The 27,939-nt window shown below is 42.1% G+C and overlaps 1 protein-coding gene across 30 annotated transcripts in view; it reads left to right on the top strand.

The window, feature by feature from the left end:
* Positions 1–27,939, top strand: part of CLASP2 (cytoplasmic linker associated protein 2) — a 132,710-nt gene that overhangs the window by 31,893 nt on the left and 72,878 nt on the right. For 24 of the 30 annotated variants that reach the window (XM_079947744.1, XM_079947733.1, XM_079947734.1 and 21 more), the window contains one exon: positions 24,101–24,247. In XM_079947744.1, the coding sequence (XP_079803870.1) occupies positions 24,101–24,247 (147 nt within the window). Of the gene's footprint in view, positions 1–23,454; positions 23,638–24,100; positions 24,248–27,939 lie in introns of those variants that run through there. The other 6 variants (XM_079947756.1, XM_079947754.1, XM_079947752.1 and 3 more) reach the window with 3 other exon arrangements.

Here is a 27,939-nt window from a genome sequence, read left to right as displayed (position 1 = left end):
AATAAACTTTATTACAGTCACAGACCAGCATAAGAGAAACATATAAATAAAATGGCAGTTAGGATTTAAACAGGTAATTGTTAAAGAAAATAAGAACAAAGAAACAATCAAAGGATAAAACATGTGAATAGAGTACAAGATTAAACACAGATAATTGATGAATTTGTTGTTGTTGTTTAGTTGTTTAGTCGTGTCCGACTCTTCGTGACCCCATGGACCAGAGAACGCCAGGCACTCCTGTCCTCCACTGCCCCCCGCAGCTTGGTCAGACTCATGCTGGTAACCTCGAAAACACTATCCAACCATCTCGTCCTCTGTCGCCCCCTTCTCCTTGTGCCCTCCATCTTTCCCAACATCAGGGTCTTCTCCAGGGAGTCTTCTCTTCTCATGAGGTGGCCAAAGTACTGGAGCCTCAGCTTCACAATCTGTCCTTCCAGTGAGCATTCAGGGCTGATTTCCTTCAGAATGGAGAGGTTTGATCTTCTTGCAGTCCATGGGACTCTCAAGAGTCTCCTCCAGCACCATAATTCAAAAGCATCAATTCTTCGGCGATCAGCCTTCTTTATGGTCCAGCTCTCACTTCCATACATCACTACTGGGAAAACCATAGCTTTAACTATACGGACCTTTGTTGGCAAGGTGATGTCTCTACTTCTCAAGATGCTGTCTAGGCCTGTCATTGCCCTTCTCCCAAGAAGCAGGCGTCTTTTAATTTCGTGGCTGCTGTCACCATCTGCAGTGATCATGGAGCCCAAGAAAGTAAAATCTCTCACTGCCTCCATTTCTTCCCCTTCTATTTGCCAGGAGGTGATGGGACCAGTAGCCATGATCTACCAGTAGCTGTTGAGCTTCAGACCATATTTTGCACTCTCCTCTTTCACCCTCAATAAAAGGTTCTTTAATTCCTCCTCACTTTCTGCCATCAAGGTTGTGTCATCTGCATATCTGAGGTTGTTGATATTTCTTCCGGCAATCTTAATTCCGGCTAGGGATTCATCCAGTCCAGCCTTTCGCATGATGAATTCTGCATATAAGTTAAATAAGCAGGGAGACAAAATGCAGCCTTGTCGTACTCCTTTCCCAATTTTGAACCAGTCAGTTGTTCCATATCCAGTTCTAACTGTAGCTTCTTGTCCCACATAGGGATTTCTCAGGAGACAGATGAGGTGATCAGGCACTCCCATTTCTTTAAGAACTTGCCATAGTTTGCCATGGTCGACACAGTCAAAGGCTTTTGCATAGTCAATGAAGCAGAAGTAAATGTCTTTCTGGAACTCTCTAGCTTTCTCCATAATCCAGCGCATGTTCACAATTGATGAATAAGAACAGATAAATAAAACAGATAAGGACTAAAAGACACGCAGTTAAAACAACTATAAGGGGTGGAGCTTGGGGGAATAACGGTCTTGCAATATGGGCCTTCAGTTTAGGACTGGTTTGCAGCACAAACCATCCTTCCGCGAATATCCATCATGGAAGCGCAAAATCTAGCAACTGAGTATGTAACATCTGGGTTTTCATCCTGGAGTAGTAGAGAGATGTTGAGTTGTTCTGTGCGTCCTGGGAATTTGTGCAGGATAGGCAGGATAAACCTGGCTCGTATGTCTACATAGTACTGGCAATGGGAAAAGGCATGTTCCGTTGTTTCCTGCTGCCCAGAACCATATGGGCATTTCCTCTCCTCGTATGGCATCTTCCTATAACGGCCTTTCTGAAGGGCTATGGGGAGGGTCTGACAATGGGCCAGAGTGAAAACCCTTCGCTGTTTTAAGATTTCAAGGTTAGTTATATATGGCATTTGGGAGTTGAGGTATCTACTGGTTTCACTGATTAGAAATTTTTGGGACCTAGCTAGGTCTGCTTGATGTTCTGTGTCTTCCACACGCTGTTTAATATTTTTTTTAGCTTGTTCATACCCCATGTCAAGTAAAATCTGTGGGTTGAAGCCTAGAGTAGTTATTATACTTTTCACTGCTCGTTTCCATGTCGATTGGAAATTGTCCTTAATAGTCAGGGGAGCAAGGCCGCTCGGGAAGAAAGATAGTCTCAACCAGTAATTTATAGTGTAATTTAAAGTTCAACTCAAATTTGTTGAACTTGTATTGCAGACAAAAGAGTTCCATTTAAAACTGAATTTATAGACTTTTAGGCATTTAATCATAAAATATATGAAGCTGTCCTCACCGTTGTTGTCAATTGAAATATTCTAAAATTAGTTTCTTTCCATGTTTTTGGTTGGATTAGTTTCCCTAATTTGCATAATATCTACATTTTAATAGTCTTCTGGACTGAAGACAACTTAAAACACTTTAAAAATGGTAAAACAGGTGTGATTAAGAAAGCTATACACAAAAGGGGCAGGGGCTTGAGAGTCCATGTTTGTTGATCATCATTTTGAGCAGAGGTTGCTGACCTTTTTGGAACAGTAGGCATATTCTGAATTTTGAGAAAGTGCTGTGGGCGCCAGGCACAGGATGAGCGTCATGAGGGGTGTGACATAACTTAGACTTAAAGAGTACAGTTGTTGCTGTTCCCAGATGCTGCTCCCCCCTGTGTGCCACACAAACTTGGTGCATCTCTCTCAATCACACATGCGCAGTGCACAGTTGAGCACACACACACACACATTCAGAAAAGCCTCTCCACGGGTGGAGGAAGATCTTGCCATTCCCCTCCAAAATAAGAGGGACTGGCGCAGTGTGACGCCGGAAATCGTGTCTGCACATGTCCGCGGCGCTGGGAATCGCTTCTGCGCATGCCCAGACGCTATTTCCAGCACTGCGGACATGCGCAGACATAATTTCCAGTGCCGCTCAGCGAGTCACAGTGCGCGGGGGACTCATCAAGTGGGTGGCTCGGTTCGAGGGCGACTTGTGGGCCGGTAAAACTGTCTTTGTGGGCCACATCTGGCCCAAGGGCTGCACGTTGCCAACCCCTGATCTAGTCCAACCCCCTGCAGTGCAGGAATCTTTCACCCAATGTGGCAATTGAACTCACAACCCTGAGATTAAGAGTCTCATGCTCTACTGACTGAGCGATCTGACTGCAAGATTGATGATTGCCAGAAAGTATTGTGTTGTTGTTGGTAAGCTTTTTGTGTGTGTATGGAAGGGACGCGGGTGGCACTGTGGGGTGAACCACAGAGCCTAGGGCTTGCTGATCAGAAGGTCGGAGGTTCAAATCCCTGTGACGGGGTGAGCTCCCGTTGCTCGGTCCCTACTCCTGCTAACCTAGCAGTTTGAAAGCACGAAGTGCAAGTAGATAAATAGGTACCACTCCAGCGGGAAGGTAAATAGCGTTTCCGTGCGCTGCTCTGGTTCGCCAGAAGTGGCTTAGTCATGCTGGCCACATGACCCGGAAGCTGTACGTCAGCTCCCTCAGCCAATAAACCGAGATGAGCTCCGCAACCCCAGAGTCATCCGTGACTGGACCTAATGGTCAGGGGTCCCTTTACCTTTAAGCTTCCTTTACAACTTTTCTGGCTGATGATTTCAATAAATGATTGTTGGGAAGTTGACAACCAGCATCAAGTCAAACCAATAATCTAATATAGCAGTAGCTTTGTAACTAAGCCCATAACTAATTAGCTGGTAAATTATCTTTAAAAAAAATATTGCCTGCTGGAGCCTTGCAGTGGAGGCACAGAGTGCCCTGACCCGCAAAAAACCCAGGATAAAATTTAAGATTTTAACTGATGCAAAGGAAAGAGGGGGATTTGCCCTGCCAGACTTGAAACTTTATTATGAATCAGCAGCTTTCTGCTGGTTAAAGGACTGGCTGCTTCTCGAGAATACAGACATTTTGGATTTGGAAGGATTTAACAATTTCTTTGGGTGGCATGCATATTTGTGGTACGACAAGGTTAAGGCTCATAAAGGTTTTAAAAACCATATTGTCAGGAAAGCATTGTATAATGTCTGGATTAAATATAAAGATCTGCTGGAGAACAAAACTCCAAGGTGGCTGTCACCAATGGAGGCAAAAGCTTTGAAAAAACTTAATATGGAGGCTAAATGGCCAAAATATTGTGAAATTTTAGAACAGGAGGGCGATAAGTGGAAACTGCAGAGTTTTGAGAATCTAAAAGACAAAGTGCGAGACTGGCTTCATTATTAGCAAATACTGGAGGTCTATAAGTTGGACAGGAAAATTGGCTTCCAGGTGGAAAAATCAAAACTGGAAACAGAGTTGTTAGAATCCAAAACTAAGAATTTGTCAAAAATGTATAACTTGCTGTTGAAATGGAATACACAGGATGAAACAGTTAAATCAGCTATGATTAAGTGGGCACAAGATATTGGTCATAACATTATGTTTGCTGACTGGGAAAGGTTGTGGACCACCGGTATGAAATTCACGGCATGTAATGCCTTGAGAGAGAATATTATGAAAATGATCTATAGGTGGTACATGACCCCAGTCAAGCTTGCAAAAATTTACCACTTATCAGATAACAAATGTTGGAAATGTAAAGAAAATGAAGGTACATTTTTTCACCTCTGGTGGACATGCCCAAGGATTAAGGCTTTCTGGGAAATGATATATAACGAAATGAAAAAGGTATTTAAATATACCTTCTTGAAGAAACCAGAGGCCTTTCTCCTGGGTATGGTAAGCCATGTGGTGTTAAAGAAGGACAGAACTTTTTTTATGTACAGCAGCAAGGATTCTTATTGCAAAGTATTGGAAGACACCAGATCTACCCACTCTGGAAGAATGGCAGATGAAGATGATAGACTATATGGGACTGGCAGAGATGACTGGCAGAATCCGAGACCAGGACAAAGAGACAGTGGAAGAAGATTGGAAGAAGTTTAAAGACTATCTTGATAAATATTATAAAATTAATGAAGGTTAAAAAGATATGGGTTTAAAAATTAGTGGTTTGCAGGGGCGTTGATTAAGGAAAAAGAATAGAATTATTAAAAACTATGGGAAATATGGGAATGGATTTGCTGATAAGATAAATGAAATTAGAATACAGAAGGGGGAGGTGTGAGGAGGTCGGTGAAATTAGGTTTAGAAAATAAGGTTTGAATTTATACTTGTTTTTGTTTTGTTTGTTGGTTTTTGTATGTTTTTATTGTTGTTTGTATTTGTGTTTATATGTGTTTATTTGAAACTTAATAAATATTATGTTAAAAAAACAAAAAAACAAAACAGAGTGCCCTGACCCTTCTGTAGCAGTGTGCTGCATTTCTATGCTTGCTATGGAGGAGAGGGCTTACATTGTCTAGTTCAGTGTTTCCCAACCTTGGGCCTCCAGCTGTTTTTGGACTACAATTCCCATCATCCCTTGCCACGGGTCTTGCTAGTCAGGGATAATGGGAGTTGTAGTTCAAAAACAGCTGAAGGCCCAAGGTTGGGAAACACTGGTCTAGTTAGCCCACTTGGCTTCTAAGCTGAGTATGGAGGAGGGATAGAGCGCACACACACACACACACACACACACACACACAGTACATATGCGGATGTATAGTTCCTCAACACTTGTGGCTAACAGACTCGTGCTTAAATACAAGGCTGAAATGAATTTAAAACATAGTTTCAGAGGCAATGGCTGATGAATCAGTAAGGTCACTGCAAGGTGGTGATTTGTCACTCAAGATTTCCAGATGTCATTTTACGAAGCTGGGTAGTTTGTGAAAAAGCATGCCCGTTGTTTTTTTCCTTAGATGCGTTCCTTAAAATGGGGGTGGCTAAACTTGGTGGATGTGATCCATGGCAAACTCTTTGGGGCAGCATGTTGGGTGGGCCAAAAGAAGCTCTGCGCCTCACACACTCTCACACTCCTGCAGAAGCAGATACGCGCAGGCAGTGAGGAGAAGTAGTTAATTCTCCCTTCTCTACTTATCAAGTGATTAATTTGAAGGGAGGAGGGGGAGGAGAAGGAAATTTGCATTTCCATCAGGGCTCTTTGTGTCTTTGTTCCGAGTGAGGGCAGGGTAGAGAATAATACTTGGGAGGAGGCCAGATTCCCCCACCTTAAAAAAAAGCCAACAAAACTAGAGACCTAGGGTTTGATGCAAACTTCATCTTCTGACTTCCACTGACATAAATGTTCCTTGAATATGCAGCAGGTTTTTGATCCAGTGCAGGGATCTTGCCTGTGGATTGTGCCTTCCTCCTTCAGGCCCCACACCCATGCTGCTTAGGAGGGTCGCCCAACCCTCAAGCACTGCACAAAGTACTCCTAGGGCTTGTAGTAGGGGGGGGGGGTCCTCAAAATTTGTCTTCCCCTCCACCAGTGGGAATTCCACTTAGGATACTCCTATTTGCTAGAGTCAGGTCTATTTCCACCCCTTAGTTCCCTCTTCTTGTGGTTCCCCCTTGTAATTGGTAATCCTTTAGTTGGGTATAATGTCCATTGTAAATGCCTATTTCCCCCCAGGGTTGGAGGGTCTGTTATAAACTCTTAAATTTTAACCAGAATTAATGTTCCTTGAGACTTCATTTGTCTGCATAGTTTTCTGGTAGTGAAGGCTCCACATGGTCACTTAACATCCTACTTTATGTGGAGATCCATTTATGTGAAATAGTCACAACTTTAAAAAAATATTTCCAAAATATATTTAAACCCAAAAGTGAGAGACGGTACCATTCACTGTTATGCAAAAGGAGTCTGACTTAACATATGGCAGGTGAGAGGCTGGTTTTGATATACAAGGTTAGTGGATGATGCCAGATTGGCCCCATGCTTTGAAAACCAGAATTTAATAAGAAGAAAAGTAAAATTCCATACTAAGTAGCTTTGGTTATATTGAACCCTTTAAAATCAAGCCCCATTTTTTAAAGAGCCAGTTGAAAAATACATTGCAAGAAAAAAGCTGAAGTAACACAAAATAATTGGTTGATACAGGCTGGCATATCAAGACTTTTTGCAGGCTAGTTAGTCATCCTTTAGCCCCATTGAAATCAATGAGACTTGTTAATCATGACTGCCTTGTGTGACTTACTTTGTTGGAAGTCCAAAATGCATCAGTTAAGTATAATATTACATGACATAAGTAAACTTAAGAGTGTCTATTAACTAGATTTTTTTTTAAAAAAATTGTCTACTTGTGGTAGACTGTATATTTTTAAAAAGTTTCTCTGTGTTCAGAAATACCAATTCCTGCTTACTGAAATCCACTTTTTGAAATGCCCATAAAGACGGCCAGTTAAGTTGCCAGCTATTGTGGTGGGTTTTTTTTTTGTGATGTGCAACCTTGTCCATTTTTTAAATTGGACTGAGACCAACCCTTTACTGAGACCTTTAATACTCAGTGGTTAAAGTCACTTTATTAAAGTCACTTTATTAAAGTCACTTTAATACTCAGTGACTTTAATACTCAGTGGTTATGAGCCAGTGTGGTGTAGTGGTTAAGAGCGGTAGTCTGCTAATCTGGGGAACCGGGTTCGCGTCTCCGCTTCTCCACATGCAGCTGCTGGGTGACCTTGGGCTAGTCACACTTCCTTGAAGTCTCTCAGCCCCACTCACCTCACAGAGTGTTTGTTGTGGGGGAGGAAGGGAAAGGAGAATGTTAGCCGCTTTGAGACTCCTTAAAGGGAGTGAAAGGCGGGATATCAAATCCAAATCCAAACTCTTCTTATGTTATAAAAAATGCTGATAAAGGCAAAGGTGGAATTCAACATCACACTGATTTGATCATTCTGCCCCAGTGGAAGCATTTTTGCTTGGTGGGCAAAACAATATTTCCTCTCTACCCCACCATGCACTGTTCTGGAGCATGGAAAGGAGGAAGGGGAAAGCTCTGTTGTGCTAGCAGGAGTTCTTGTGCACTTCACTAGTGCACTAGGCTAGTTGAATCTAACCCCTAGTTTTTGCGTTTATGATTTATTTTAATTATTTATTTATTAAATTTGTGTACCTCCCTATACCAGTAGATCTCAGGGTAAAAAGGTAAAGGTAAAGGTACCCCTGCCCGTATGGGCCAGTCTTGACAGACTCTGGGGTTGTGCGCCCATCTCACTTAAGAGGCCAGGGGCCAGCGCTGTCCGGAGACACTTCCGGGTCACGTGGCCAGCGTGACATCGCTGCTCTGGCGAGCCAGAGCCGCACACGGAAACGCCGTTTACCTTCCCGCTGGTAAGCGGTCCCTATTTATCTACTTGCACCCGGAGGTGCTTTCGAACTGCTAGGTTGGCAGGCGCTGGGACCGAGCAGCGGGAGCGCACCCCGCCGCAGGGATTCGAACCGCCGACCTTTCGATCGGCAAGCCCTAGGCGCTGAGGCTTTAACCCACAGCGCCACCTGTGTCCCTAGATCTCAGGGTAGTTTACAACATAAAAGTACAATATATTATGGGGTTGCTTTGGGTCATTTCCCGAGTCTTATTTGCTAGGTGTTGTCCATACAATTCTTACTGACTGCGACAGAGAGAGTGAAATGCCTTCAGTTGGTTATAAGACCTATTATGTTAAAAGTAAAAACAATTATTCACAAATATTTCTGAAAACTAAATTGTGGATTAAGATTGAGAAAATTCTTGCTTGATGGATCAGCCTGCTTGAAGGGCCAGTAGCCAGAGGTAGGAAGACACAACCAAGTTCCTTGAACTGAAACCAACATTTTGATGTGTCACTTAAGAGCAGTTCATGCCTATCAGTACAGTGGTCCCTCAGGTTACAGACACTTCAGGTTACAGACACTGCTAACCCAGAAATAGTACCTCGCTTAAGAACTTTGCTTCAGGATGAGAAGAGAAATCTCGCGGCGGCAGCACGGTGGCAGCGGGAGGCCCCTTTAGCTAAAGTGGTACCTCAGGTTAAGAACAGTTTCAGGTTAAGAACGGACCTCCAGAATGAAGTAAGTTCTTAACCCGAGGTACCAGTGTATTGGCGCAGGAGACCTCAGCCATGAGCATGCCTTATAATATTCATATTGTTGATAAATATGTGTTTCTAAAGTGTCCACTTTTTTGGTGCAGTGAAGGCCCTTATGCATGCTCAGGGAGCTGCTGATTCTAGCAAATTCATAACTTTTTTGAATTCCCTTTGTTGTTATTTCACTTGAGCTTCACCTATTGGAAGAACTACAGTTATGAATTTGCTAGAACCAGCAGCTTCCTGAGCATGCATAATCTCCTTGGAAATCTACATTTCAAGGAAGGATTTAGCAAACTGATGTCAGCCAAGTGCATAAATCTCCAAGACGGAACTGCTGAAGCAATAAACTATACAATGCTTCTGATAACTTTATTAAGAAACCTGTAAAGCAGTGGCATGACACTGACCAACTGGCACCATCTTCCAAGTTCCAAAATGGTTTTACATATATGAAATGCAAACTTGTTTTCTAAGCTGCTAACAAAATAAAGGCAGTCAATTTAAATGTTTTGCAAATTTTCTGTTGCACCAATGTTGACCTCTGTGAACTGAAGATACTACTACTACTACTACTACTACTAATAATAATAATAATAATAATTTATTATTTATACCCCGCCCATCTGGCTGAGCTTCCCCAGCCACTCTGGGTGGCTTCCAATTGAGTGTTAAAAACAATACAGCATTAAATATTAAAAACTTCTCTATAGGCAAGAGTTTGCCCCAAAAGTATTTGCTTTGGGAATTTTCCGTGTGAGATTGCTACCAAACCAAATTAGAGATGCCTAAATAAATGTGTGGTTCAGAGACTGTTCAGGTATTTGCTTCCCTCTGTGCTTGTTGAAATTGGGAGGTCAAAGTTATTTAAATGTGTGACCTCCTTTATTCCTAGATGCTGAAACTTAAAGGAAAGTCTGTTTCATTGTCCAGGATTAGAGGAATGTCATGTTTGGATAAAGTGGTCTCCCAGTTCATGCATTTATGTCTTTAGAGAGGAAGACCACAAAGCCCCGAGGCCTGTTCCAGTCTCTCAGAGAAGCAAGAAAAGTAGAGTAATTGCTGGACAGCTTCTCTGGCACCTCTGTTCCCCATAGTTCAAGTAGCTGCTAAATTGCGAATGCAAGAAAGTGGGATAAGGAAGGGAATGTATATGTTTCCTTGGATGGAGGAAACATTTTCCTCTTGAGCTATGTCTCCCATTTCTGAGATGTAATGGGGTAGTCTCAAACCCTTAACTAGATCTGTGTGCAAATATATATATATATATATATCAGCCAGCAAGCGTAAACAAGATCTGTTTTTCCTTTTTTTATTAGCCCTTTATCCTGGATTTGACTGGAGAATATACTGAACACACCTATGGAGGTGTGGAATGCTCAGTCTGCATACAAGTGGAGGGAATGCAGATGATTTGGAACAGTCAGATGCAGATGACGCCTTGTAGGAAGATTGTCACTATCCCCCAAGAATGTGCTATCCCCCACAATGCCTCTTCTCAAATCAAATAGACTCTTAATGTGTAATGGTTCTAAGGGGGTTGCTCGTGAGTAAGTTGCCGCCACTCCTGGCTAGGTTGCCTGGTTGAACCCTTTCTCTCTGGACAGCCTTGCACTCGTGGGTGTCTCAGTCGCTGGCAGAATCCGTCAGTGAGCGTTTCTTAAACTTCTTCCAGCAAAGAAGTTCTTTGACGCCAAGTCTCCTCCTACTCTCCCTGCGCGGAAGTCTTCTGCGCAGGGAGGGTGTGGGCACCGGAGGACCCGTGCTCTCCCCACTGGTCTCCGGTGAAGAGTCCTGGAGCCTTTTCTCCGATTCCCCCATCTGCCCCCCTTCACCCCTGGTGTTACGCTGATTTCCTTCCCCAGCAGATGGGCTGCCTCTCTCCCTGCTGGGACCCTCTCCAGCATCGCTCTGGAGCCTTCCCTCCGCCTCTGGATCTGATGGCAGTTCCCTGACATAACGCTTATATCCTCTTAACTTCAAAATGCCCTTTTATGTGTTCTACCTGAGGTATGAAAGTTAATGTGACTGAAGAGATCTTATAATAGCTTGCTTGTGGTATGGGTAATATGCCTCTCCATATTTTAACACAAAGTATTTGGTGTGAACACAGCTGTAAAGAACAGCCTAATATTAAAGTTTTTGTAGAGGAGTGACTGACTATTGAATTACTTTAGCGCCTAGAATTAAAAGATGGTTGCAGACATGAAAATACCTGCACTTTGCATCTGGTTTCTCAGATTATCCAAACTGATGCAAAGCTAACACACTTGCTAAGGATGCAGTAGTCCCTGTTCGCTTCCTTCCATTAAAGAAAAGGCGTGCATCACGTAAGTGGCTCTCAGTGCGTGGTCTGCATCAGAACTGCAAGTTTTGGGGTTCATTCTTGCAATAAAGGTTCTCCAGGACTGAGGGTGTATCTTACAATTTACCTTTTAATAGTGGCAAAATAGTTGTAGCTTTTTATTGACATTTCATTGCGTGCACGTGTGCACTTTTTGCAAAGTGCAAGTTCTTGACGTATAAGAACTACCAAGCTTTTTGTAGTTAGCCTGTTTTCACAAGTAGTTGTCTCAGCTTTGTGTAAGATAATTTATTATCACTGTGTAAGCTTCCTTCCTCAATATCGCTCAGGATAGTATCCCAGGAAGTTTATTCAATAAGATTCAGGAGTGTCCACTAAATCATAATTGTTTCTTTTTGTCAGGACTGTTAATGATCAGGTCTTACGGCGGGAAGCTTTTAAAGCACTTTACTGTACATGCAACAGTAACAGTGATGGGTGTGAGATAATATAAAGCAAGTTCCTTTACAAAATGGCAGCACTTGCTGTAGGGAAGACGAAATTATTCTAAAGTGAAACACTTAATAGCAATCAGTGGACTGGAAGTGTATAGCTTACCCCATAGCCTTCTAAGCAGCTAATAACAAAGATTACGTTTCATTCTTTGCATGACCTATAAGAATTATGTGCAAAAGGGTTAATCAGTAAATACATTCTACCCATATTTTGTAAGCTGTTTCCAAGAGTACTTAATATAATTTGTATTTAATATGATTTTTTTTAAAAAAATTGTGCAATACTAATAAGAAATAATAATAATAATAATAATAATAATAATAATAATAATAATAATAATAATAATTTATTATTTATATCCCGCCCATCTGGTGGGCCTTCCCAGCCACTCTGGGCGGCTTCCATAAAAACCAAAAATACAGTAAAATCACACGTTAAAAACTTCCCTGAACAGGGCTGCCTTAAGATGTCTTCTGAATGTCAGGTAGTTGTTTATCGCTTTGACATCTGCTGGAAGGGCGTTCCACAGGGTGGGCGCCACTACCGAGAAGGCCCTCTGCCTGGTTCCCTGTAGCTTTGCTACTCGCAATGAGGGAACCGCCAGAAGGCCCTCGGCGCTGGACCTCAGCGTCCGGGCAGAATGATGGGGGTGCAGACGCTCCTTCAGGTATACTGGACCGAGGCCGTTTAGGGCTTTAAAGGTCAGCACCAACACTTTGAAAAGCATTTCGGTGCAAATTAAGTTGTTTAAATCTCTGGTTCACACATTTTAATGCTGCTTTGTTATCTTTTAGTGTCTGCTTTTTTAAAAAAGCTGTATTTAAATGTACATGGTGCCAATGTGATATAGTAGTTAGAATGTTAGACTAGCACCTGAAACACCAGGGTTCAAATCCCCACTTAGCCACACAATTCACTCTGTGACTTTAGGCCAGTCACTGTTTCTCAGCCTAACCCGCCTCCTGGGGGTTATTGTAAGGATAAAAAGGGGCAGAATGAACCATTATTTGCTACCTTGAGCTCCCTGGAGGAAAAGTGGGATATGAACACAATAATAAAAGAAATACTTCAGTTCCTTTTAAATACGTATGGTTGTAACCATTTTTGCAATGTCTTTAACACAAAGGGAGGTGAATTTAAGGAAGCGTATAGACGGCCAATAAAGCGAGATGAGCGCCGCAACCCCAGGGTCGGCCACAACTGGACCTAATGGTCAGGGGTTCCCTTTACCTTTTATAGAAGGAAAGTTCCCGATCATTGTCTTCCCCTACAGTTGCAGTTTTCCTTAGAGGCTTGCAAGGAGGTGTCTATGCACTGTGTGAAAAGGGGGTGTGGTGGGGGCTGTTGAAGAGAGCAAGAGATGGGGAACATCATTTACGTATCTTATTATGCACCTCACTATTGTGATCCAGTGGTGGGTACAGTTTGGTGTACCGCTGAAATACTATTTTGATGTACTCCACATTATTGCCTTAGACACTCCAGGAGAAGATAATGACTTGGAAGTGGGTGTAGACCTTTTCCTGACCTTTCCTCCTTTCTCCCTTACCCCTCCTACTGCAAAGGAGTGTAACCAGAGTAATTGGGGTTTGCTGCTTTGGGTGTGATGAGGGTGTGAGCATTTCCCCATGCTCAGAATAGGTTTGCTCTTAGGTGAAAGATTCAGCTAAGGCAGGGGTCAGCAAACTTTTTCAGCAGGGGGCTGGTTCACTGTCCCTCAGACCTTGTGGGGGCGGCGGTCTATATTTTGAAGAAAAAAATGAATGAATTCCTATGAGAGCCAGTGTGGCGTAGTGGTTAAGAGCGGTAGTCTCATAATCTGGGGAACCGGGTTCGCGTCTCCGCTCCTCCACCTGCAGCTGCTGGGTGACCTTGGGCTAGTCACACTTCTCTGAAGTCTCTCAGCCCCACTCACCTCACAGAGTGTTTGTTGTGGGGGAGGAAGGGAAAGGAGAATGTTAGCCGCTTTGAGACTCCTTCAGGTAGTGATAAAGCGGGATATCAAATCCAAACTCCTCTTCTTCCTCTATGCCCCACAAATAACCCAGAAATGCATTTTAAATAAAAACACACATTCTACTCATGTAAAAACACCAGTCAGGCCCCCAAAATAACCTAGAAATGCATTTTAAATAAAAGGGCACATTCTACTCATGTAAAAACACACTGATTCCCAGACTTTCCGGGGGCCCAATTTAGAACGCAGTTGGGCCAGATCCGACCCCCCAGGCCTTAGTTTGCCTACCCATGGGTGTGCGTGTGCATTCACCTGTCTCTTAAGTGAGAAGTGGAATGTTGGGGAGCTGTATCTGTCGTGAGCGCATGAATTCAGCTCACAAATGTATATCAAGTAGAATTGGGGGGGCATTTGGTGACTGGTGTTTTATTGTTCCATATTTATCCTTTTTATTGTACTTTTGCAGTATACTTTTATTGTATTTCCCTGTGTTAATATTCTATTACTGCTTTGGGGACCTGACCAACCAATCACCCATTCACTTGCACACATGCTTCAGCAAAAGTTGCCTTGATACAGGTGTCCCCCTACATGATGGACTTGTGCGTGACACAGTATACACGTAGCACTGGGAAATAATTGAATAATTCAATTCAACTCTGGAAATGGTGGGATAGAGCTGGAGAGTCCAGAGCTCATCAGTGAGAGTAGGGGAAGCCCCCAAGAGACCAGAGGTGCAGTGGGGCTTTGTTTACGCTGCTCAGCCTTCCTGCTGAACAGCTGATGTTCAGGGTAGTGCAACAGCAGGAGCTGCTGCTTTCCCTCACATCCTCCAGCCTCCTGCTGGCCTCAGAGCTTCAGTTCTAGTTGTGGATATGTTTGAATTGAAGAAAGAGTGGCAGAGAGGGCATTTAGAGGGTGTTCCCCCTTACACAATTTCACTTATGCGCATGTATCCCCACATACGTGAGGAGTAGCTTGTACCCTCTCTAGCTTCTACCCTCTTGCCCTTCTCACATGCTGCATAACACAGCTCTTCCTACTACTCATTTGCTGTTACTGCAGCAATACAGGGTTTGAAGGAAGAAAGTAATGAAGAAGTGATCACCACAGAGACACAGGTCCCTTACATTGAGGATGATGTTGGGTCTACTGCATTTCATGTGAAGAAGAGGGAGCCTTCAAGTGATCTAGCATACTGCTCAGAGAGGTGCATGGGAACTGGACTCTGCAGGGTTCCAGGAGGCATTAATCTTTTAAAACAACACACCTCTCTTTCTTGCTCTAATTAATCCTTTAAGCAGTTTACTATTTGACTGTATGACCAATGGTGACCAGAAAACTGTGTGTGTTTCGGGGAGAACCTTGTCCTCTAGACTCTCTACACTTGCTGTGGATTGATGGGTTAGGCCGAGCTGTTGATGGATGTCTGATATAATATATAATTGATAACTTTTATCTAAGGTGATAGTGGCTGGTCAGCAGTGCTTTGGGTGGGGAGGTCAAAGTACTGCTAACATCCCTGTACCAAGTCACGATCCTTCATGCCCAGCCAGTACTGCTTTTTGGGAGCGGGTGGCGCTGTGATCTAAACCACTGAGCCTCTTGGACTTGCTGATCGGAAGGTTGGCAGTTTGAATCCGTGCAATGGGGGTGAGCACCCGTTGCTGTGTTCCAGCTTCTGCCAACCTAGCAGTTCGAAAGCACACCTATGCAAGTAGATAAATAGGTACTGCTGCGGCAGGAAGGTAAACAGTGTTTCCATGCGCTCTGGCTTCCATCATGGTGTTCTGTTGCACCAGTAGCAGTTTAGTCATGCTGGCCACATGACCCGGAAAACTGTCTGTGGACAAATGCCGGCTCCCTCGGCCTGAAGCGAGATGAGCGTCACACCCCATAGTAGCCTTTGACTGGACTTAATTGTCCAGGGGTCCTTTTCCTTTTTTACCTTACTGCTTTTTGTGCCATATTCATCTCAGTTGAGAAATGCCCAGGAATTGCCTGCAGTTTGATAGCTTATATTTCACAGTTATTTCAATAATCATTTGTCCTGCCAGAAATTTATTTTGTTTTTGTTATGTGGATGTGCCACCCTTCTTCACTGGAACTTCAGTGGAACTCAGTACACTGCCAAGTGGCCTCCCTTTCTAGCTTCAGGAAGGGTGGTGCATCAAGTGTCCCTGGGTAGTGCCCATAGAATAGGTGTCAGAGTGATTCATCTGGTTAACTGCTTGCTGGGTCAATTCCAGTTCTGCCTCATGGACAGACAGCTACTGAATATTGAGATGAAACACTGGGAGTCAATGCCCAAGATCAAGAGCAACTCTCCTGGGCGCATTCCTTCCCAGTCTTCTTCCCCATTGCCCCACCACCTGATTCCCAAAATTCCATTGCTTATCCATAATGGGTTTTTAAGTTTTCATGTTTGTACTACTTACACAGGTGCTAACATACCTACTGGTGCCATTTTCCACACATAACTGCTCTCCTTGGTGCTAGATGAGGCTGTTAGGGAATTTGTCTGCAGAGTGGAGGGAAAGGAGGATCTTTTTCTGCCTCCCCATTTCCAGCCGCTCTTTGAAGTCTGGAGAAAAAATCCACATAAGAATATTAGCAGGGCAGGCAGGGGAAGCATGGCTTTGTTATTTGCAGTCTTTAGATGAGGACTAGATGACATCATCATCATCATCATCATCATTATTATTATTATTATTATTATTATTTTGTTGCCCCAGCTGCTCTGGGTGGCTTTCAGCACATGTTGTTGTTGTTTAGTCATTTAGTCGTGTCCAACTCTTCGTGACCCCATGGACCAGAGCACGCCAGGCACTCCTGTCTTCCACTGCCTCTCGCAGTTTGGTCAGACTCATGTTTGTAGCTTCGAGAACACTGTCCAACCATCTCGTCCTCTGTCGTCCCCTTCTCCTTGTACCCTCAATCTTTCCCAACATCAGGGAAAGAAAAACACACATAGAAAAAGCACATAGAAAAACATAAAACATAAAAAACGTATTGATGAAAAATAAACGTAGGATTTTAGCTGGAGTTCATTCATTTTCAGTCTTTCTTTTTTTTATGCGCTTAGACATCCTTTTGCGGCGCCTGCAACCTAGGCTTAAGGGGCCATTTGGCAAATAGCTTTTATATCTGAGTTTCCAACACTGGTTTGAATTCAGCAATCTCTGGAGGGGCACAAGTCAGCCAACCTCCACTTCTCAGAATTCATTGACATGTGCCTGTAAAAGTGGTTTCAGTGTAGGTCCCTAACAAGTTACTGATTAGTGGTGAGAATTGATTGCTTCTTTGGCATTGGATCCAATGAAAGCAGTCTTTCCACTTTGCAGTTATTTCTGGCTCCGCCTTGGACGGCCACTGCCTGCTCGTTTACCCTTTTCCATTATATCATTTTCTTTCCCCCATCCCATCCTGCCTAGCTGCTTATAGTTGCCTAGCAATGAGAGTATGGAGAAAGGAAACTAAAGCAGTAACTTATGATCATATTCCTGTCCTATTTATCGATCCACCAAGGAACCTGTCCTGTCTAGTCTAAAATATCTATTGTTAGCCTGGCTGCTCTAGAATCCACCCTGAAAATTTGATCCGTGTTGTCCCTTTTTGACATGGCAGAAGATTAAAGTATGGCAGCCATACACAAAATCCTAGAAAGCAACGAATGTTTGGGGAAGGTAATGTCTTTCCTGATCTCTGAAATGAATCAATATAACAAGCAAAGCCGGTTGTAATTATTACAACATTTTGATTTTATTCAGCCAAATGTTCTCAAGTGCATTATGTCCAGTGCAAAAGCCAGCTCATGTTTTTAGTATTCCGTATTTGGTTGCTAATAAGCAGAAGTATTGCATAGCTAGTAATTTCTGCTAATCTGTTGGGTTGAGGGACAATCACACATCCAGTTACTTTATTTCAGTTTGTTATACAGTAGTGTGTTCTTTATAATTCCTCATCTGTTTACTTTGCCATGAATTATTGTAGTGATTAATCAGCTATTGTTTATGTCAGTAGTTTGCCAAATTTCTTTTGGCATATGTATTGCTTCAATTAATAAAAGGTTTTACCATCAAGTAAATAATGTCTTTTCAGAGAGCCTTGGAATAAAATTCCTAGATACATGTGTACTGTCTGAAAACACAGCCCTGCTGTTCTTTAAGTTTTATTGTGAATTTGAGTGAAAGGAGGGAAGCAAGTTGATATAAATTGTTGCCTGTGTATTCTGGCCCCATAGCTTGCGCAGAATTCTTTTCCATGAGTATAGGGCACTTGAAAGTCAGGGAAGACCCTGTCTTGACACTGCTCATGGGGTGCTGAAAAAGGAAGGATATATTGATGTGTAATTTCTTCACCGCTACCACCAAGTTTATATTTCCTTGCCCCTGCTGCCTCCTACTAAAGAGTCCTTTAACTTCTAACTTAGTTTATTAAGGCTTCAGAAACATTAAAGTCCCAATAAGCTCAGTTTACTTAACTGTTGTTCCACACAAAACTTTGACTGTTTTGGAAAAGGCACTTTTAAGTAGCTTGAACATTGACCCATAAGAGCAGCCTAAATAAACCCAGAGTATATTCAGTTAAACCAATTTCCCTAAGCAAGCCAATACATATTTTTAAAGTTATGTCAGAATTCAGCTTCTAGTTATATTTGAAGACATCTCTTCTGGAGAGGTCCAGGTATGCACTCTAATTTCCACAGTAGTCTAGTTCCTTTCTCTTAGTGTTTCAGCTCTTTATCTCTCTCTTACTCCAACTCTTCCCTTGTATATTATGTCAACTTCTCCTCCTAACCTCTTTGTCAGTCAGAAGGAAACTATACTCCTTGATTAGATTTCATTCCCCTATAACTACCAAATTGTACTTTCAATCCTTGTATTCTTTGTAATTAAACAGTCTTTTTTAAAGAAAAAAATCAACCATTTTATAAGCAAGACAGAACATAGTGAAACAATTTCATCTCTCTATTTTCCATCACCCCTTTCACTGTTCTACCCTCACTCCACCCCTGAAGAATTTGGACACATCTGTTGGATGCAAGGCTTCGCTATCCACAAATTCAGTGCTTTGGGTGATGTCTTGAAGATTCCTGGATTGCTGATCTGCACTTATGTGTGTTCATTGTTGGAAGATCATAGCATTTTCGTGCATGAAAAAGGACTTGTGAAAGGGGCTGGATTGCAGGACTGACTGGCTACCTTGCCAAGCCAAAATGTCTAAATCCCCAATGCTGATAGGTAACAGATCTGGAACGAAATACAGATCTGGAATGAATTTAATACTGCCGCTTGTTTAGATAGTGCCTTTGCTTCTAAGACTTCACTCTGTGTGTGCCTGTGCCAAGCAAGGGCCTTTGCCAGCACACCCAATATTTACATTATTATTATTACATTATTGATAGTCCCTCAGTTCTACACATGACTTCCACCGCCACCTTTTTCACTTGCCACCAATAGCAAGGAGACTTGCGAGCAGATTCCTAAATGTGATGTGGCGCGAAAGCTCAAATAATCCAGATCTCACACACCCCTTTTTTACACTGTTCATCCCTCCCTTTAAGGCTGATTGTGTCTGCCCAGCAACCCCAGTCTTGGTGAAGCTTCACCAGGAGAGATCTACCCTTACACGGCTTCTCTTTTCTATCTCCTCAGTGTTCATTATTTTCCTTGGTTTGTGTCAGAAACTCGAGAGAACATACATGCTTCCCATTGTTAAGATACTTCAGGGGTTTTTCCACCAGTTGGGACAGTTCCTGTAGAACTCAAAATGTATCTCTTGACAACCATACACTGCAGGGCTCAAGGGGATCCAACAAGTTATGTAACGTCATACCTCATGTTACGGCCACTTCAGGTTATGTGTTTTCGGGTTGCGGACAGCAGGAAACCCGGAAGTACCGGAATGGGTTACTTCTGGGTTTCACCGCTCGCGCATGTGCAGAAGCACCAAATTGTGCCTGCGCAGACATGGCGCTTCAGGATGTGAACGCTGCAGGTTGCAGATGTGCCTCCGTCATGGATTATGCCTGCAACCTGAGGTTCCACTGTACCTACTTTCAGTTCCATATTGTACTATATTCTGTATGGGAATAGAGCATACTCTGCAACCTGGTTTTGTGGAAGGGCTGGTTATTCACAAATAATTACAGTGGTACCTCGGGTTACATACGCTTCAGGTTACATACTCCGCTAACCCAGAAATAGTACCTCGGGTTAAGAACTTTGCTTCAGGATGAGTTCAGAAATCGTGCTCCGGCGGTGCGGCGGCAGCAGGAGGCCCCTTAGCTAAAGTGGTGCTTCAGGTTAAGAACAGTTTCAGGTTAAGAACGGACCTCCAGAACGAATTAAGTACTTAACCCGAGGTACCGCTGTACTGTTGAGTGGCCCCAAGATCATATTCTCGGGCCATAATGACTGCCCAAGAGTAAACGTACAACTTTTTCTATTGTCTCCTAATTGTCTGTCTTTCCCTTGTGTGACTGAACCCCGCCTCATTTGCAATTGGAGTTTGCCTCATTGCATTTCGGCCTCTCTCGCCACCTGTCAGATCCCTAGCACCCTTTGCTCTCCTTTCATACAGCGATAGTAATGGTTTCCCTCCTGTTAACTGTTGGTGTGGCTTACCGATGTACCTGCTCTGCGTGACTGTAAGTCTGTAATAATCGCAAACTCTGGAAATTGTTGATTATTTTCTTCGGTTTGCAAAGGAAGGAAGAAGCAATGTCTCAGTGCTGCAGAGGGTCTCAAGGTTCAGGATCTTGAAAAGGACACTTGTGATGGTGACATTTGTAGACTTCTATGTATGGGTGTGTGTGTGCTCAGGGACACATGTTTAACAGTACCAGGTTCTACACTCAGGCAGGAATAACCAGCTCCTTAAATATAAGATAGGGCACACCAGAAGTACATGTGAAAAGGATCTCAGGGTCTTAGTAGAGCACAAGCTTAACATGAGTCAACAGTGTGATTCAGCAGCAAAAAAAGCTAATGCTATTCCAGGCTGCATCAACAGAAGTCTAGTGTCCAGATCAAGGGAAGTATTCTGCCTTGGTCATACCACACCTGGAACACTGTGTGCAGTTCTGGGCACCATAATTTAAGAACGATGTTGACAAGCTGGAATGTGTGCAGAGGTCGTCAGCCTAGATAATCAAGGGTCTGGAAACCAAGCCTTATGAGGAACAGTTGAAGGAGCTGGAAGAACTTTCTGATAGTAAGAGCTGTTCGACTGTGGAACAGACTCCCTCAGGAGGTTTTTGACTCTCCTTCCATGGAGGTCTTTAAGCAGAGGTTGGATGGCCATTTGTCCTGGAAGCTTCAGTTGATATTCCTGCATCTATTTATTTATTTTGCATTCTAGGGGGTGGGCTAGATCACCCTACAGAGGGTCCCTTCCAACACTACAATTCTGTGATTTGAAGTGGGTTTCTGGAAGATGGGGACTGCCTCCTGTGAACCCAGCATAGAAATGCAGTGGGCTGTTGCTGTCCCTCCTGTTAGTTCCCATGCAGACTAATAACTTTTGAGGGCTAATTTGCTCATCTTATTTACTCATTTAGTTACTTATTCCGTTTATGCCCTGCACCCCCACCATCCAAAAGCTGCCAAGGTAGCTATCATACAACACCACTAAAAATATAAGAATCATTAATTTCAAACAGCAGCACATGCAAAAGAAACTCCATAAAATAAAACTTCAACATGAGCTTGAAAAACCTGGATATTTATTTTTTAAAAACACATGTGCCTAAATAACATTAGTATAGATGTCAGGCGGCTCTTCCTGAGGAGGGCATTCATCTCTGAAGTTGGGACTCCTGAAGCAGAGCCTAGATTATGGTATACCTGAAGGAGCGTCTCCTCCCCCATCGTTCTGCCTGGACACTGAGGTCCAGCTCCGAGGGCCTTCTGGCGGTTCCCTCACTGCGAGAGGCCAAGTTACAGGGAACCAGGCAGAGGGCCTTCTCGGTAGTGGCGCCCGCCCTGTGGAACGCCCTCCCATCAGATGTCAAAGCGATAAACATCTACCTGACATTCAGAAGACATCTGAAGGCAGCCCTGTTCAGGGAAGTTTTTAATATGTGACATTTTAGTGTATCTTTCATCTTTGTTGGAAGCCGCCCAGAGTGGCTGGGGAAACCCAGCCAGATGGGCGGGGTACAAATAAATTATTATTATCATCATCATCATCATCATCATCATCATCATCTTGGTGTTTGGGCAGCCTATTACAGGAGAAGGCAGTCCAGTTAATAACCTGGTCCTTTGCAGGAAACCCAGACTACATTTCAGATGGCTACAGAGCTGTGTTCGTGTTAAGCACCTGAGCATGTGCTGCTGGTTATTGTATAATGTCCTGCAAGAAAAAATCATGTATTATTTTTGGTAACAAATTTTAAACTTTCCCAAGAAAAAAACCATCCGTTCATGAAACTTAAACTATAGAAGAGAGAATCTAAATCCAGATCAGAAGTTTTCTGGTGATGGTTAAGATTCATAGATGGTTAAGATTAACTGGCTAGGTAGCTGCCTGTTGTGTTTCGAGGAAATCTTAATATCTCACACAAGCTTTGTGTAAAAGCTACTGTCTTCTGCTGTGTACTTTTATAACTGTGTGTTGAGAAGATACCCAGCTCTAAGAAATGAGATTGTTTATGGTTCAGTTTTATCCTTGGTGCATTATTTCTCATGCTGCACTTGTAGAGGTTTCACCATGCTTAAAACAGTCAGCAGTGTGTCTGAATTCTCATGCCGTAAGGGTTAAAGGCGTCTCTTGTAGTGAGAACTGAAATGTTGTCTTCCAGTTCATGTGCAAAGGCAGAGTACGGTTTCCATGGAAACTCATGGAATAATGTGTTTCATGTCTTCCTCTTGCATTCTGATAGTAACATAGCCCTGCATGCAGAATCTTCAGAGTTGGATACCACTGTAATGGAAGGAAATGCATTTTATTTTTTAAAAATGTGCAGCATTTTGTAAACCTTAAATTAAGAAACATAGCTAGGTAGAGCAAGCAAAGCAGGTCAGTGGTCCTGTATAAATTGCTCTTCGGGCTAAGCCAGTATTTCTAAACCCACGTTTTCACCTGTGATATTTAATATATGTTTTCCCAATCTAGGTGATCACAGTTTAGGCAGAAATTGATTTTAATGTCATGGAAATGCAGCCTTCCACAAATAGGTTGTCTTATTTTTCCAAAATAGAAGCACACTGGGGATAAACAAATAATTTCAGAAATTAGAGGGACCTGTGACAGGATGAAGATGATGATGATGATGATGATGATGATAATGATAATGATAATGATAATGATAATGATAATAATAATAATAATAATAATAATAATAATAAAAATAAAGGTTCCGGGAAAGGAAGTCTGTGACATGGGTGTGCATCTCCCTTACGCAGCTGTGTGTCAGCCTCGCCCATCTTGTTTGTGAGGGAAACTACAGGTTGGGTTTCCCTTACGTTTTCAGGGTCCTAGAGAAATGCAGCTTTCTTTTACCTGGCTGTAAAATTGTCTCATTTGATTTGTGCAATGCTGGGTTTTTAGTCTGAGATGCTAAATGGAATATGCTATCGTGAAAGCAAAAATTGTGGAGATGGGAGGGAAACTTTACTAGGCGAAAGACAACACCCTTGAAATTTGCAGGGTGGGGTTAAGCCTAAGGTCTCAGAGAGTATTATGCCTCTAAAATTTCTTTTAATAGCTTATAGAACGGTGGCTGCAAATGTTTGCGCATGGGAATGAATTTATATGTGTGAAGAATTTTCACCTTTTCATCTGGCAGTGGCTACCAGGAGATGATGTCACCTTGCAGCTGATTGGTTGTTTCAGTACCTAGTGCAGGGAAGAGAGAGAAGGATGCCGGCACAAATCTCCGTGGTGGATCTTTGGTGTTTTCTGACAATTTTTCACAGAATATTTTGATTAGCACTGAGATTTTCCATCCATGTGGCCATGTGAGCAAGTGAGAGTATCTTAGTGCAAGGGGCATTGAGAGCTGTCAGAGGAATGAGGCGGCTGATCTGCAAACGGATCTGTGATTGTAAGTGCTGAAATCAGGGTGGAAGAAATGAAGCAGGGAGTGTTAGTAGACACACTGTGGGAGGAGGATGTGTAGTAGAGACGGCAAGCATGAGTAGTAGAAAAGCAGAGGTTTTGTTCTCTGTTAAAATGCTGGGAATGAATTTAATTGCGAAAGTTCGGTTTTAGCAATAAATTAGAAATGGACAATACTTGCCTTGTAAAATATTTTTTCTTGTTGAAATACTAGGATTTTTAAAATGTTTCCTCCCCCCATCATTTGCAAAGCCATTATATGAAATGAAATGACTTTTCCCCTTTTCCTTTTTATTACTTGTCTACCGCTTTGAAGACAAAGGGCGTAATAATTAGTATTGATTTTATTTGATTTTTGGCAACTTCTGAGTGAATGCTGCTTAAAAGGCACTTCTTTCTTTTTTAAAAGGATTATAACACAAGATTTTGTTTTCAAACATCCTTTCCAGATAAAAGCTTTGATGATGAAGAGTCAGTGGATGGAAATAGGCCATCTTCAGCTGCCTCAGCCTTCAAGGTTCCTGCAGCCAAAAAACCTGCAACTCCCTCAAATACTTCAAGAAAGCCAGGTTCTGCTGGTGGGCCTAAGGTTGGAGGTAAAACCAAACTATTGACCCTTGAGTGTTCTTCCCCATTCCCCCTTTTCTGCCTTTCTTCTCTTTGCTGACCCTGTCTCAGCCATAATTCATATTGAGGAACTTTGAAGGGTAATGTTTAATTCATAACTGCAGTATTTTTTGCAGACCTAGAAAGTGTGAAGAACCTTGGCAAAGTGTGTGCATACATGAATTAGTGCATGTGTGTGGATGTAGATGATAGTCCAGTTAATATCCAGTTTTTAAATGCTTGTTTTGTATTGTATCATTAGCTGTTCACACTCTTGTGAATAGTTGAATTTACATTTTATATTTACTTACATTGCATAGTGATGAATCTAATGCTTTAACGCATTACTTGATACTGAAACATCCCTGCTGTTATATAAAAACTTAGAAACAGGTAAATAATCTCTTAAGTGGACTCAAACCATTTGTTTGAGGGGGAGGGGAAATGTAGACCACACCACAGTGCTGTGATATTAATTCCTGTGTAAGTGTGGCAGATTTGGTTCATAGACAAATCTGTTTTATGTATTTACATGCATGTCCCTAGGAATTTTAAGTTGGAAGACATTTGTTTTCTTTTGAAATGGCTGGAAACAGGACTTTCTAAAGCAAATAACATTTCTCTTACTGTGATCATTAAAGTATAATCAAAATTACAATGGCAAAATTTAATACAGGCTATTGATGCACTGAATTTATATTTAAGATGCAGTTGTCTGTCTGAAAGGTTTAGTTAATGTTATATTTTCCATTTTGACTTTTACTGTGTGGTTTTAAATTGTTGCAGAAGTTGAATTATGAAAGCTGGAAGGATTGTTACTCATGTTTTCTGTGTGAACCGGGTAGCTCCTTAAGATCAGCTGGGGCTTTGGTTCTGAAACTTATCTGGACCACACTTTCAAAATAAGAATTTGCTCATGCCAGGCCGAGTTTTTTATTGATAAGAAATTTATTGGAAAACATAATTAGGATTGTACTACATATCACTTGATGCTCTTGCTCTCATTTTGAAAATATATCTATCCCTATTCTGCAAATAAATAAATTATAATTGATACTATGCTATACTACATTACCCGAAACTGAAATGTTTAACAGTTTCTTTGATTGTCCTTGATTTTTCTCACCACGCTTGCCATCCTCTCCTTCCACACCACACCCTTGGGGAACCGCTGATGTAGGATATGAATGCTGCAACCCTGGGCAGGCAGTTAAACATAACAGTTGTAAAAAAAAGGTTACATTGCCATGTATAATTCTGTATAGCACAACAGGTGTGCACTGGATGCTGGGTGAAATGCAAACCCAAAATTTTTCTTTGTATACAAAGCATCTGAGTTTACTTTTTGGTAAATTCTTAGCATTTTCCTCTAGGTTTTGTCTGAATTATTCTTTATTATAATTTCCTCTGAAATTTTGTACCTCATTTCTTTTCTTTTCTAAGATTTGGCTTTATAGATACTAGATGTTTCAGCAAAAACCAAACCCATAGAAACTTCATTCAATACTTCCCTGGTTTTTGTACATGTGATGTAAAACAATTCACCTCTACTTTGTGTAGTAGAGTAAACTCATTTTTCTGATAATGCATAACCCTGGCAAAGAAAACAATAACTTTAAAACATGCACGTGTAACTTGGGTTGGCATGGTTGTTAAGCCAAAATAGGTAAGCCAAAATGCACTGGTACATGAGCAACACACTGGTGTTAGCTCAAAGTGGTAATAATCAAAATTGGATGTGAATGTTCATTAGTTTGTTGAAACATTTTGCCATTGGTGGAAAGCTGTCTTGCCTGCAACCCCTTTCTACCAACGTGGAAACAAGTATCTCAGTTTCCCTTCTCCTCAATGACTATATACATTCACACCTCAGTTGTCGATCGCAATCCATTCTGGAAGCCTGTTCGGCTTCCAAAATGTTCGACAACCGAGGTGCAGCTTCCAATTGGCTGCAAGAACTTCTTGCACTCAAGCGGAAGCCGTGTCAGACATTTGACTTCTGAAAAACTTTCAAAAACCAAGAGACCCCAGAAAGTCTTAATAAAAGGCATGACAAAAAATGTGTCTAAAAACTAATTTTTAATCTGTATATGCTCAGGTGTATACTGTATTTTTTCGTGTATAAGACGCCCCCTACTTTTGGGAACCCCAAATTGAGAAAATGGGGGGAGATGGACCAGAGTTGTTGAGTTTTTTTTTTTTTTTGAATGCCCCCAAGATCACTCACCTGATGCTGCCAATTGCATGCGTCGCAGAAGAAAACAAGCTCCCCGCCAGCAGCCGCCAATTGTACACACAATTGCCGCAGGCACAGCCAATCCGCAGCAGCCCTTGACGCAGCCACCCAATTGTCGCACCAACAGCCAATCCTAAGCAGCCCTTGCAGCAGCCACTAATCACCCACCCAATTGCTGCTGACAAGCTCATGTTTGCAGCTGCAACCAATCCCCCGTCCCGCATATGCACTATCCATGTAAAAGATGCCCCCGATTTTTAACCTTATTTTAGAGTAAAAAAAACTTTTGTCTTATACACGGAAAAGTATGGTAATCTTCTCTCAAAAGTTGGTGAATCCAGAGACCTTGAATACAACAAAAACATATATTCAAAATAACTGATATGGCATATGTTCTCATTGGTGACACACACATTTTACATTCTCTGTTGCGATGGAGCTTATTGAGCATGACTCCATTGACAGCTACTCTAGTTATATGACACCGCCCATGGCTTCATTTCTCTTGTCACATTAAACCATAGCAGATGTTCCTGCGGTATTCCCTAGAACATGTCTTGTTGTGTCTTCCAACCCTAGGTTGACTTGTTCCTAACAAATGACCATGACAAACTTGCTATGACTTGTGGTTTATTTGGAGGAAATAAAACTTGAACCTGGGTTTGGAGGACATGGCAAGCCAGGCTCTGACTAATTTTGCAGCAGGATTGGAGTGCTGTGAGAGTATTTGAGCTGCTGGTTCACACTGATATGGACTATTTTTTTTAATTTGACATATGAGCCATCTCACCTATGTAAACTCAGGTGGTAGCCATTTCTAATCTGATGAGTTAAAACATAAATGTGGGCATAGGAATTTAGCATCAATTTGGCTTAGCATGTTGTGTGAGCCGGGTCACATATCTCTTACGTTCTTCTAATTTAAACATTTGCTAGAAGTCGCCCTCTAGCAAAGGTGTATGCACTCAAGTGTGGAAAGAACATTGCTATTTTTATTTACATGCAAAGTTATATTTCACCTAGTAGTTCACAAACATGTTGTCTAATAAGTTTAATGAGTTGCCTAAAGATATGTCAAGTGGCATTTTAATATACAGAATTAGTTAAAGCATTTGCTTTCCTAAGCTTGAAACTAACACATTTTAGTTGTCTAATCTTTTATATTACAGGCTTTGCATTTTAAGGCCTGTGTTAACGTATTAATTTACAATACTTTTAGCCCAGTGCAAGTGTCAGTTTTCATTCCTTTTAATAACAACAATAATAATATGGATTCCTCCAAATGTTGCTTATTTATTTCTGCAGACTGCTGCAGTATCTGTTTGCTATCAGACTTTCTGCCTTCAAGGAACTGCCTAAATTAACTTGTTCTCCAAGAACTTCTGGAACATTTCACATGGAACCCTGTACACTTTTGAGGAATACACACTTGATTCATGAAGATCA

The sequence above is a fragment of the Podarcis cretensis genome, assembly GCF_951804945.1.
Source record: "Podarcis cretensis genome assembly, chromosome: 12".
Classification (NCBI taxonomy): Eukaryota; Metazoa; Chordata; class Lepidosauria; order Squamata; family Lacertidae; genus Podarcis; species Podarcis cretensis.
The sequence above is the reverse complement of the archived record's forward strand: the minus strand, read 5'-3'. Positions and strand labels throughout refer to the sequence as shown.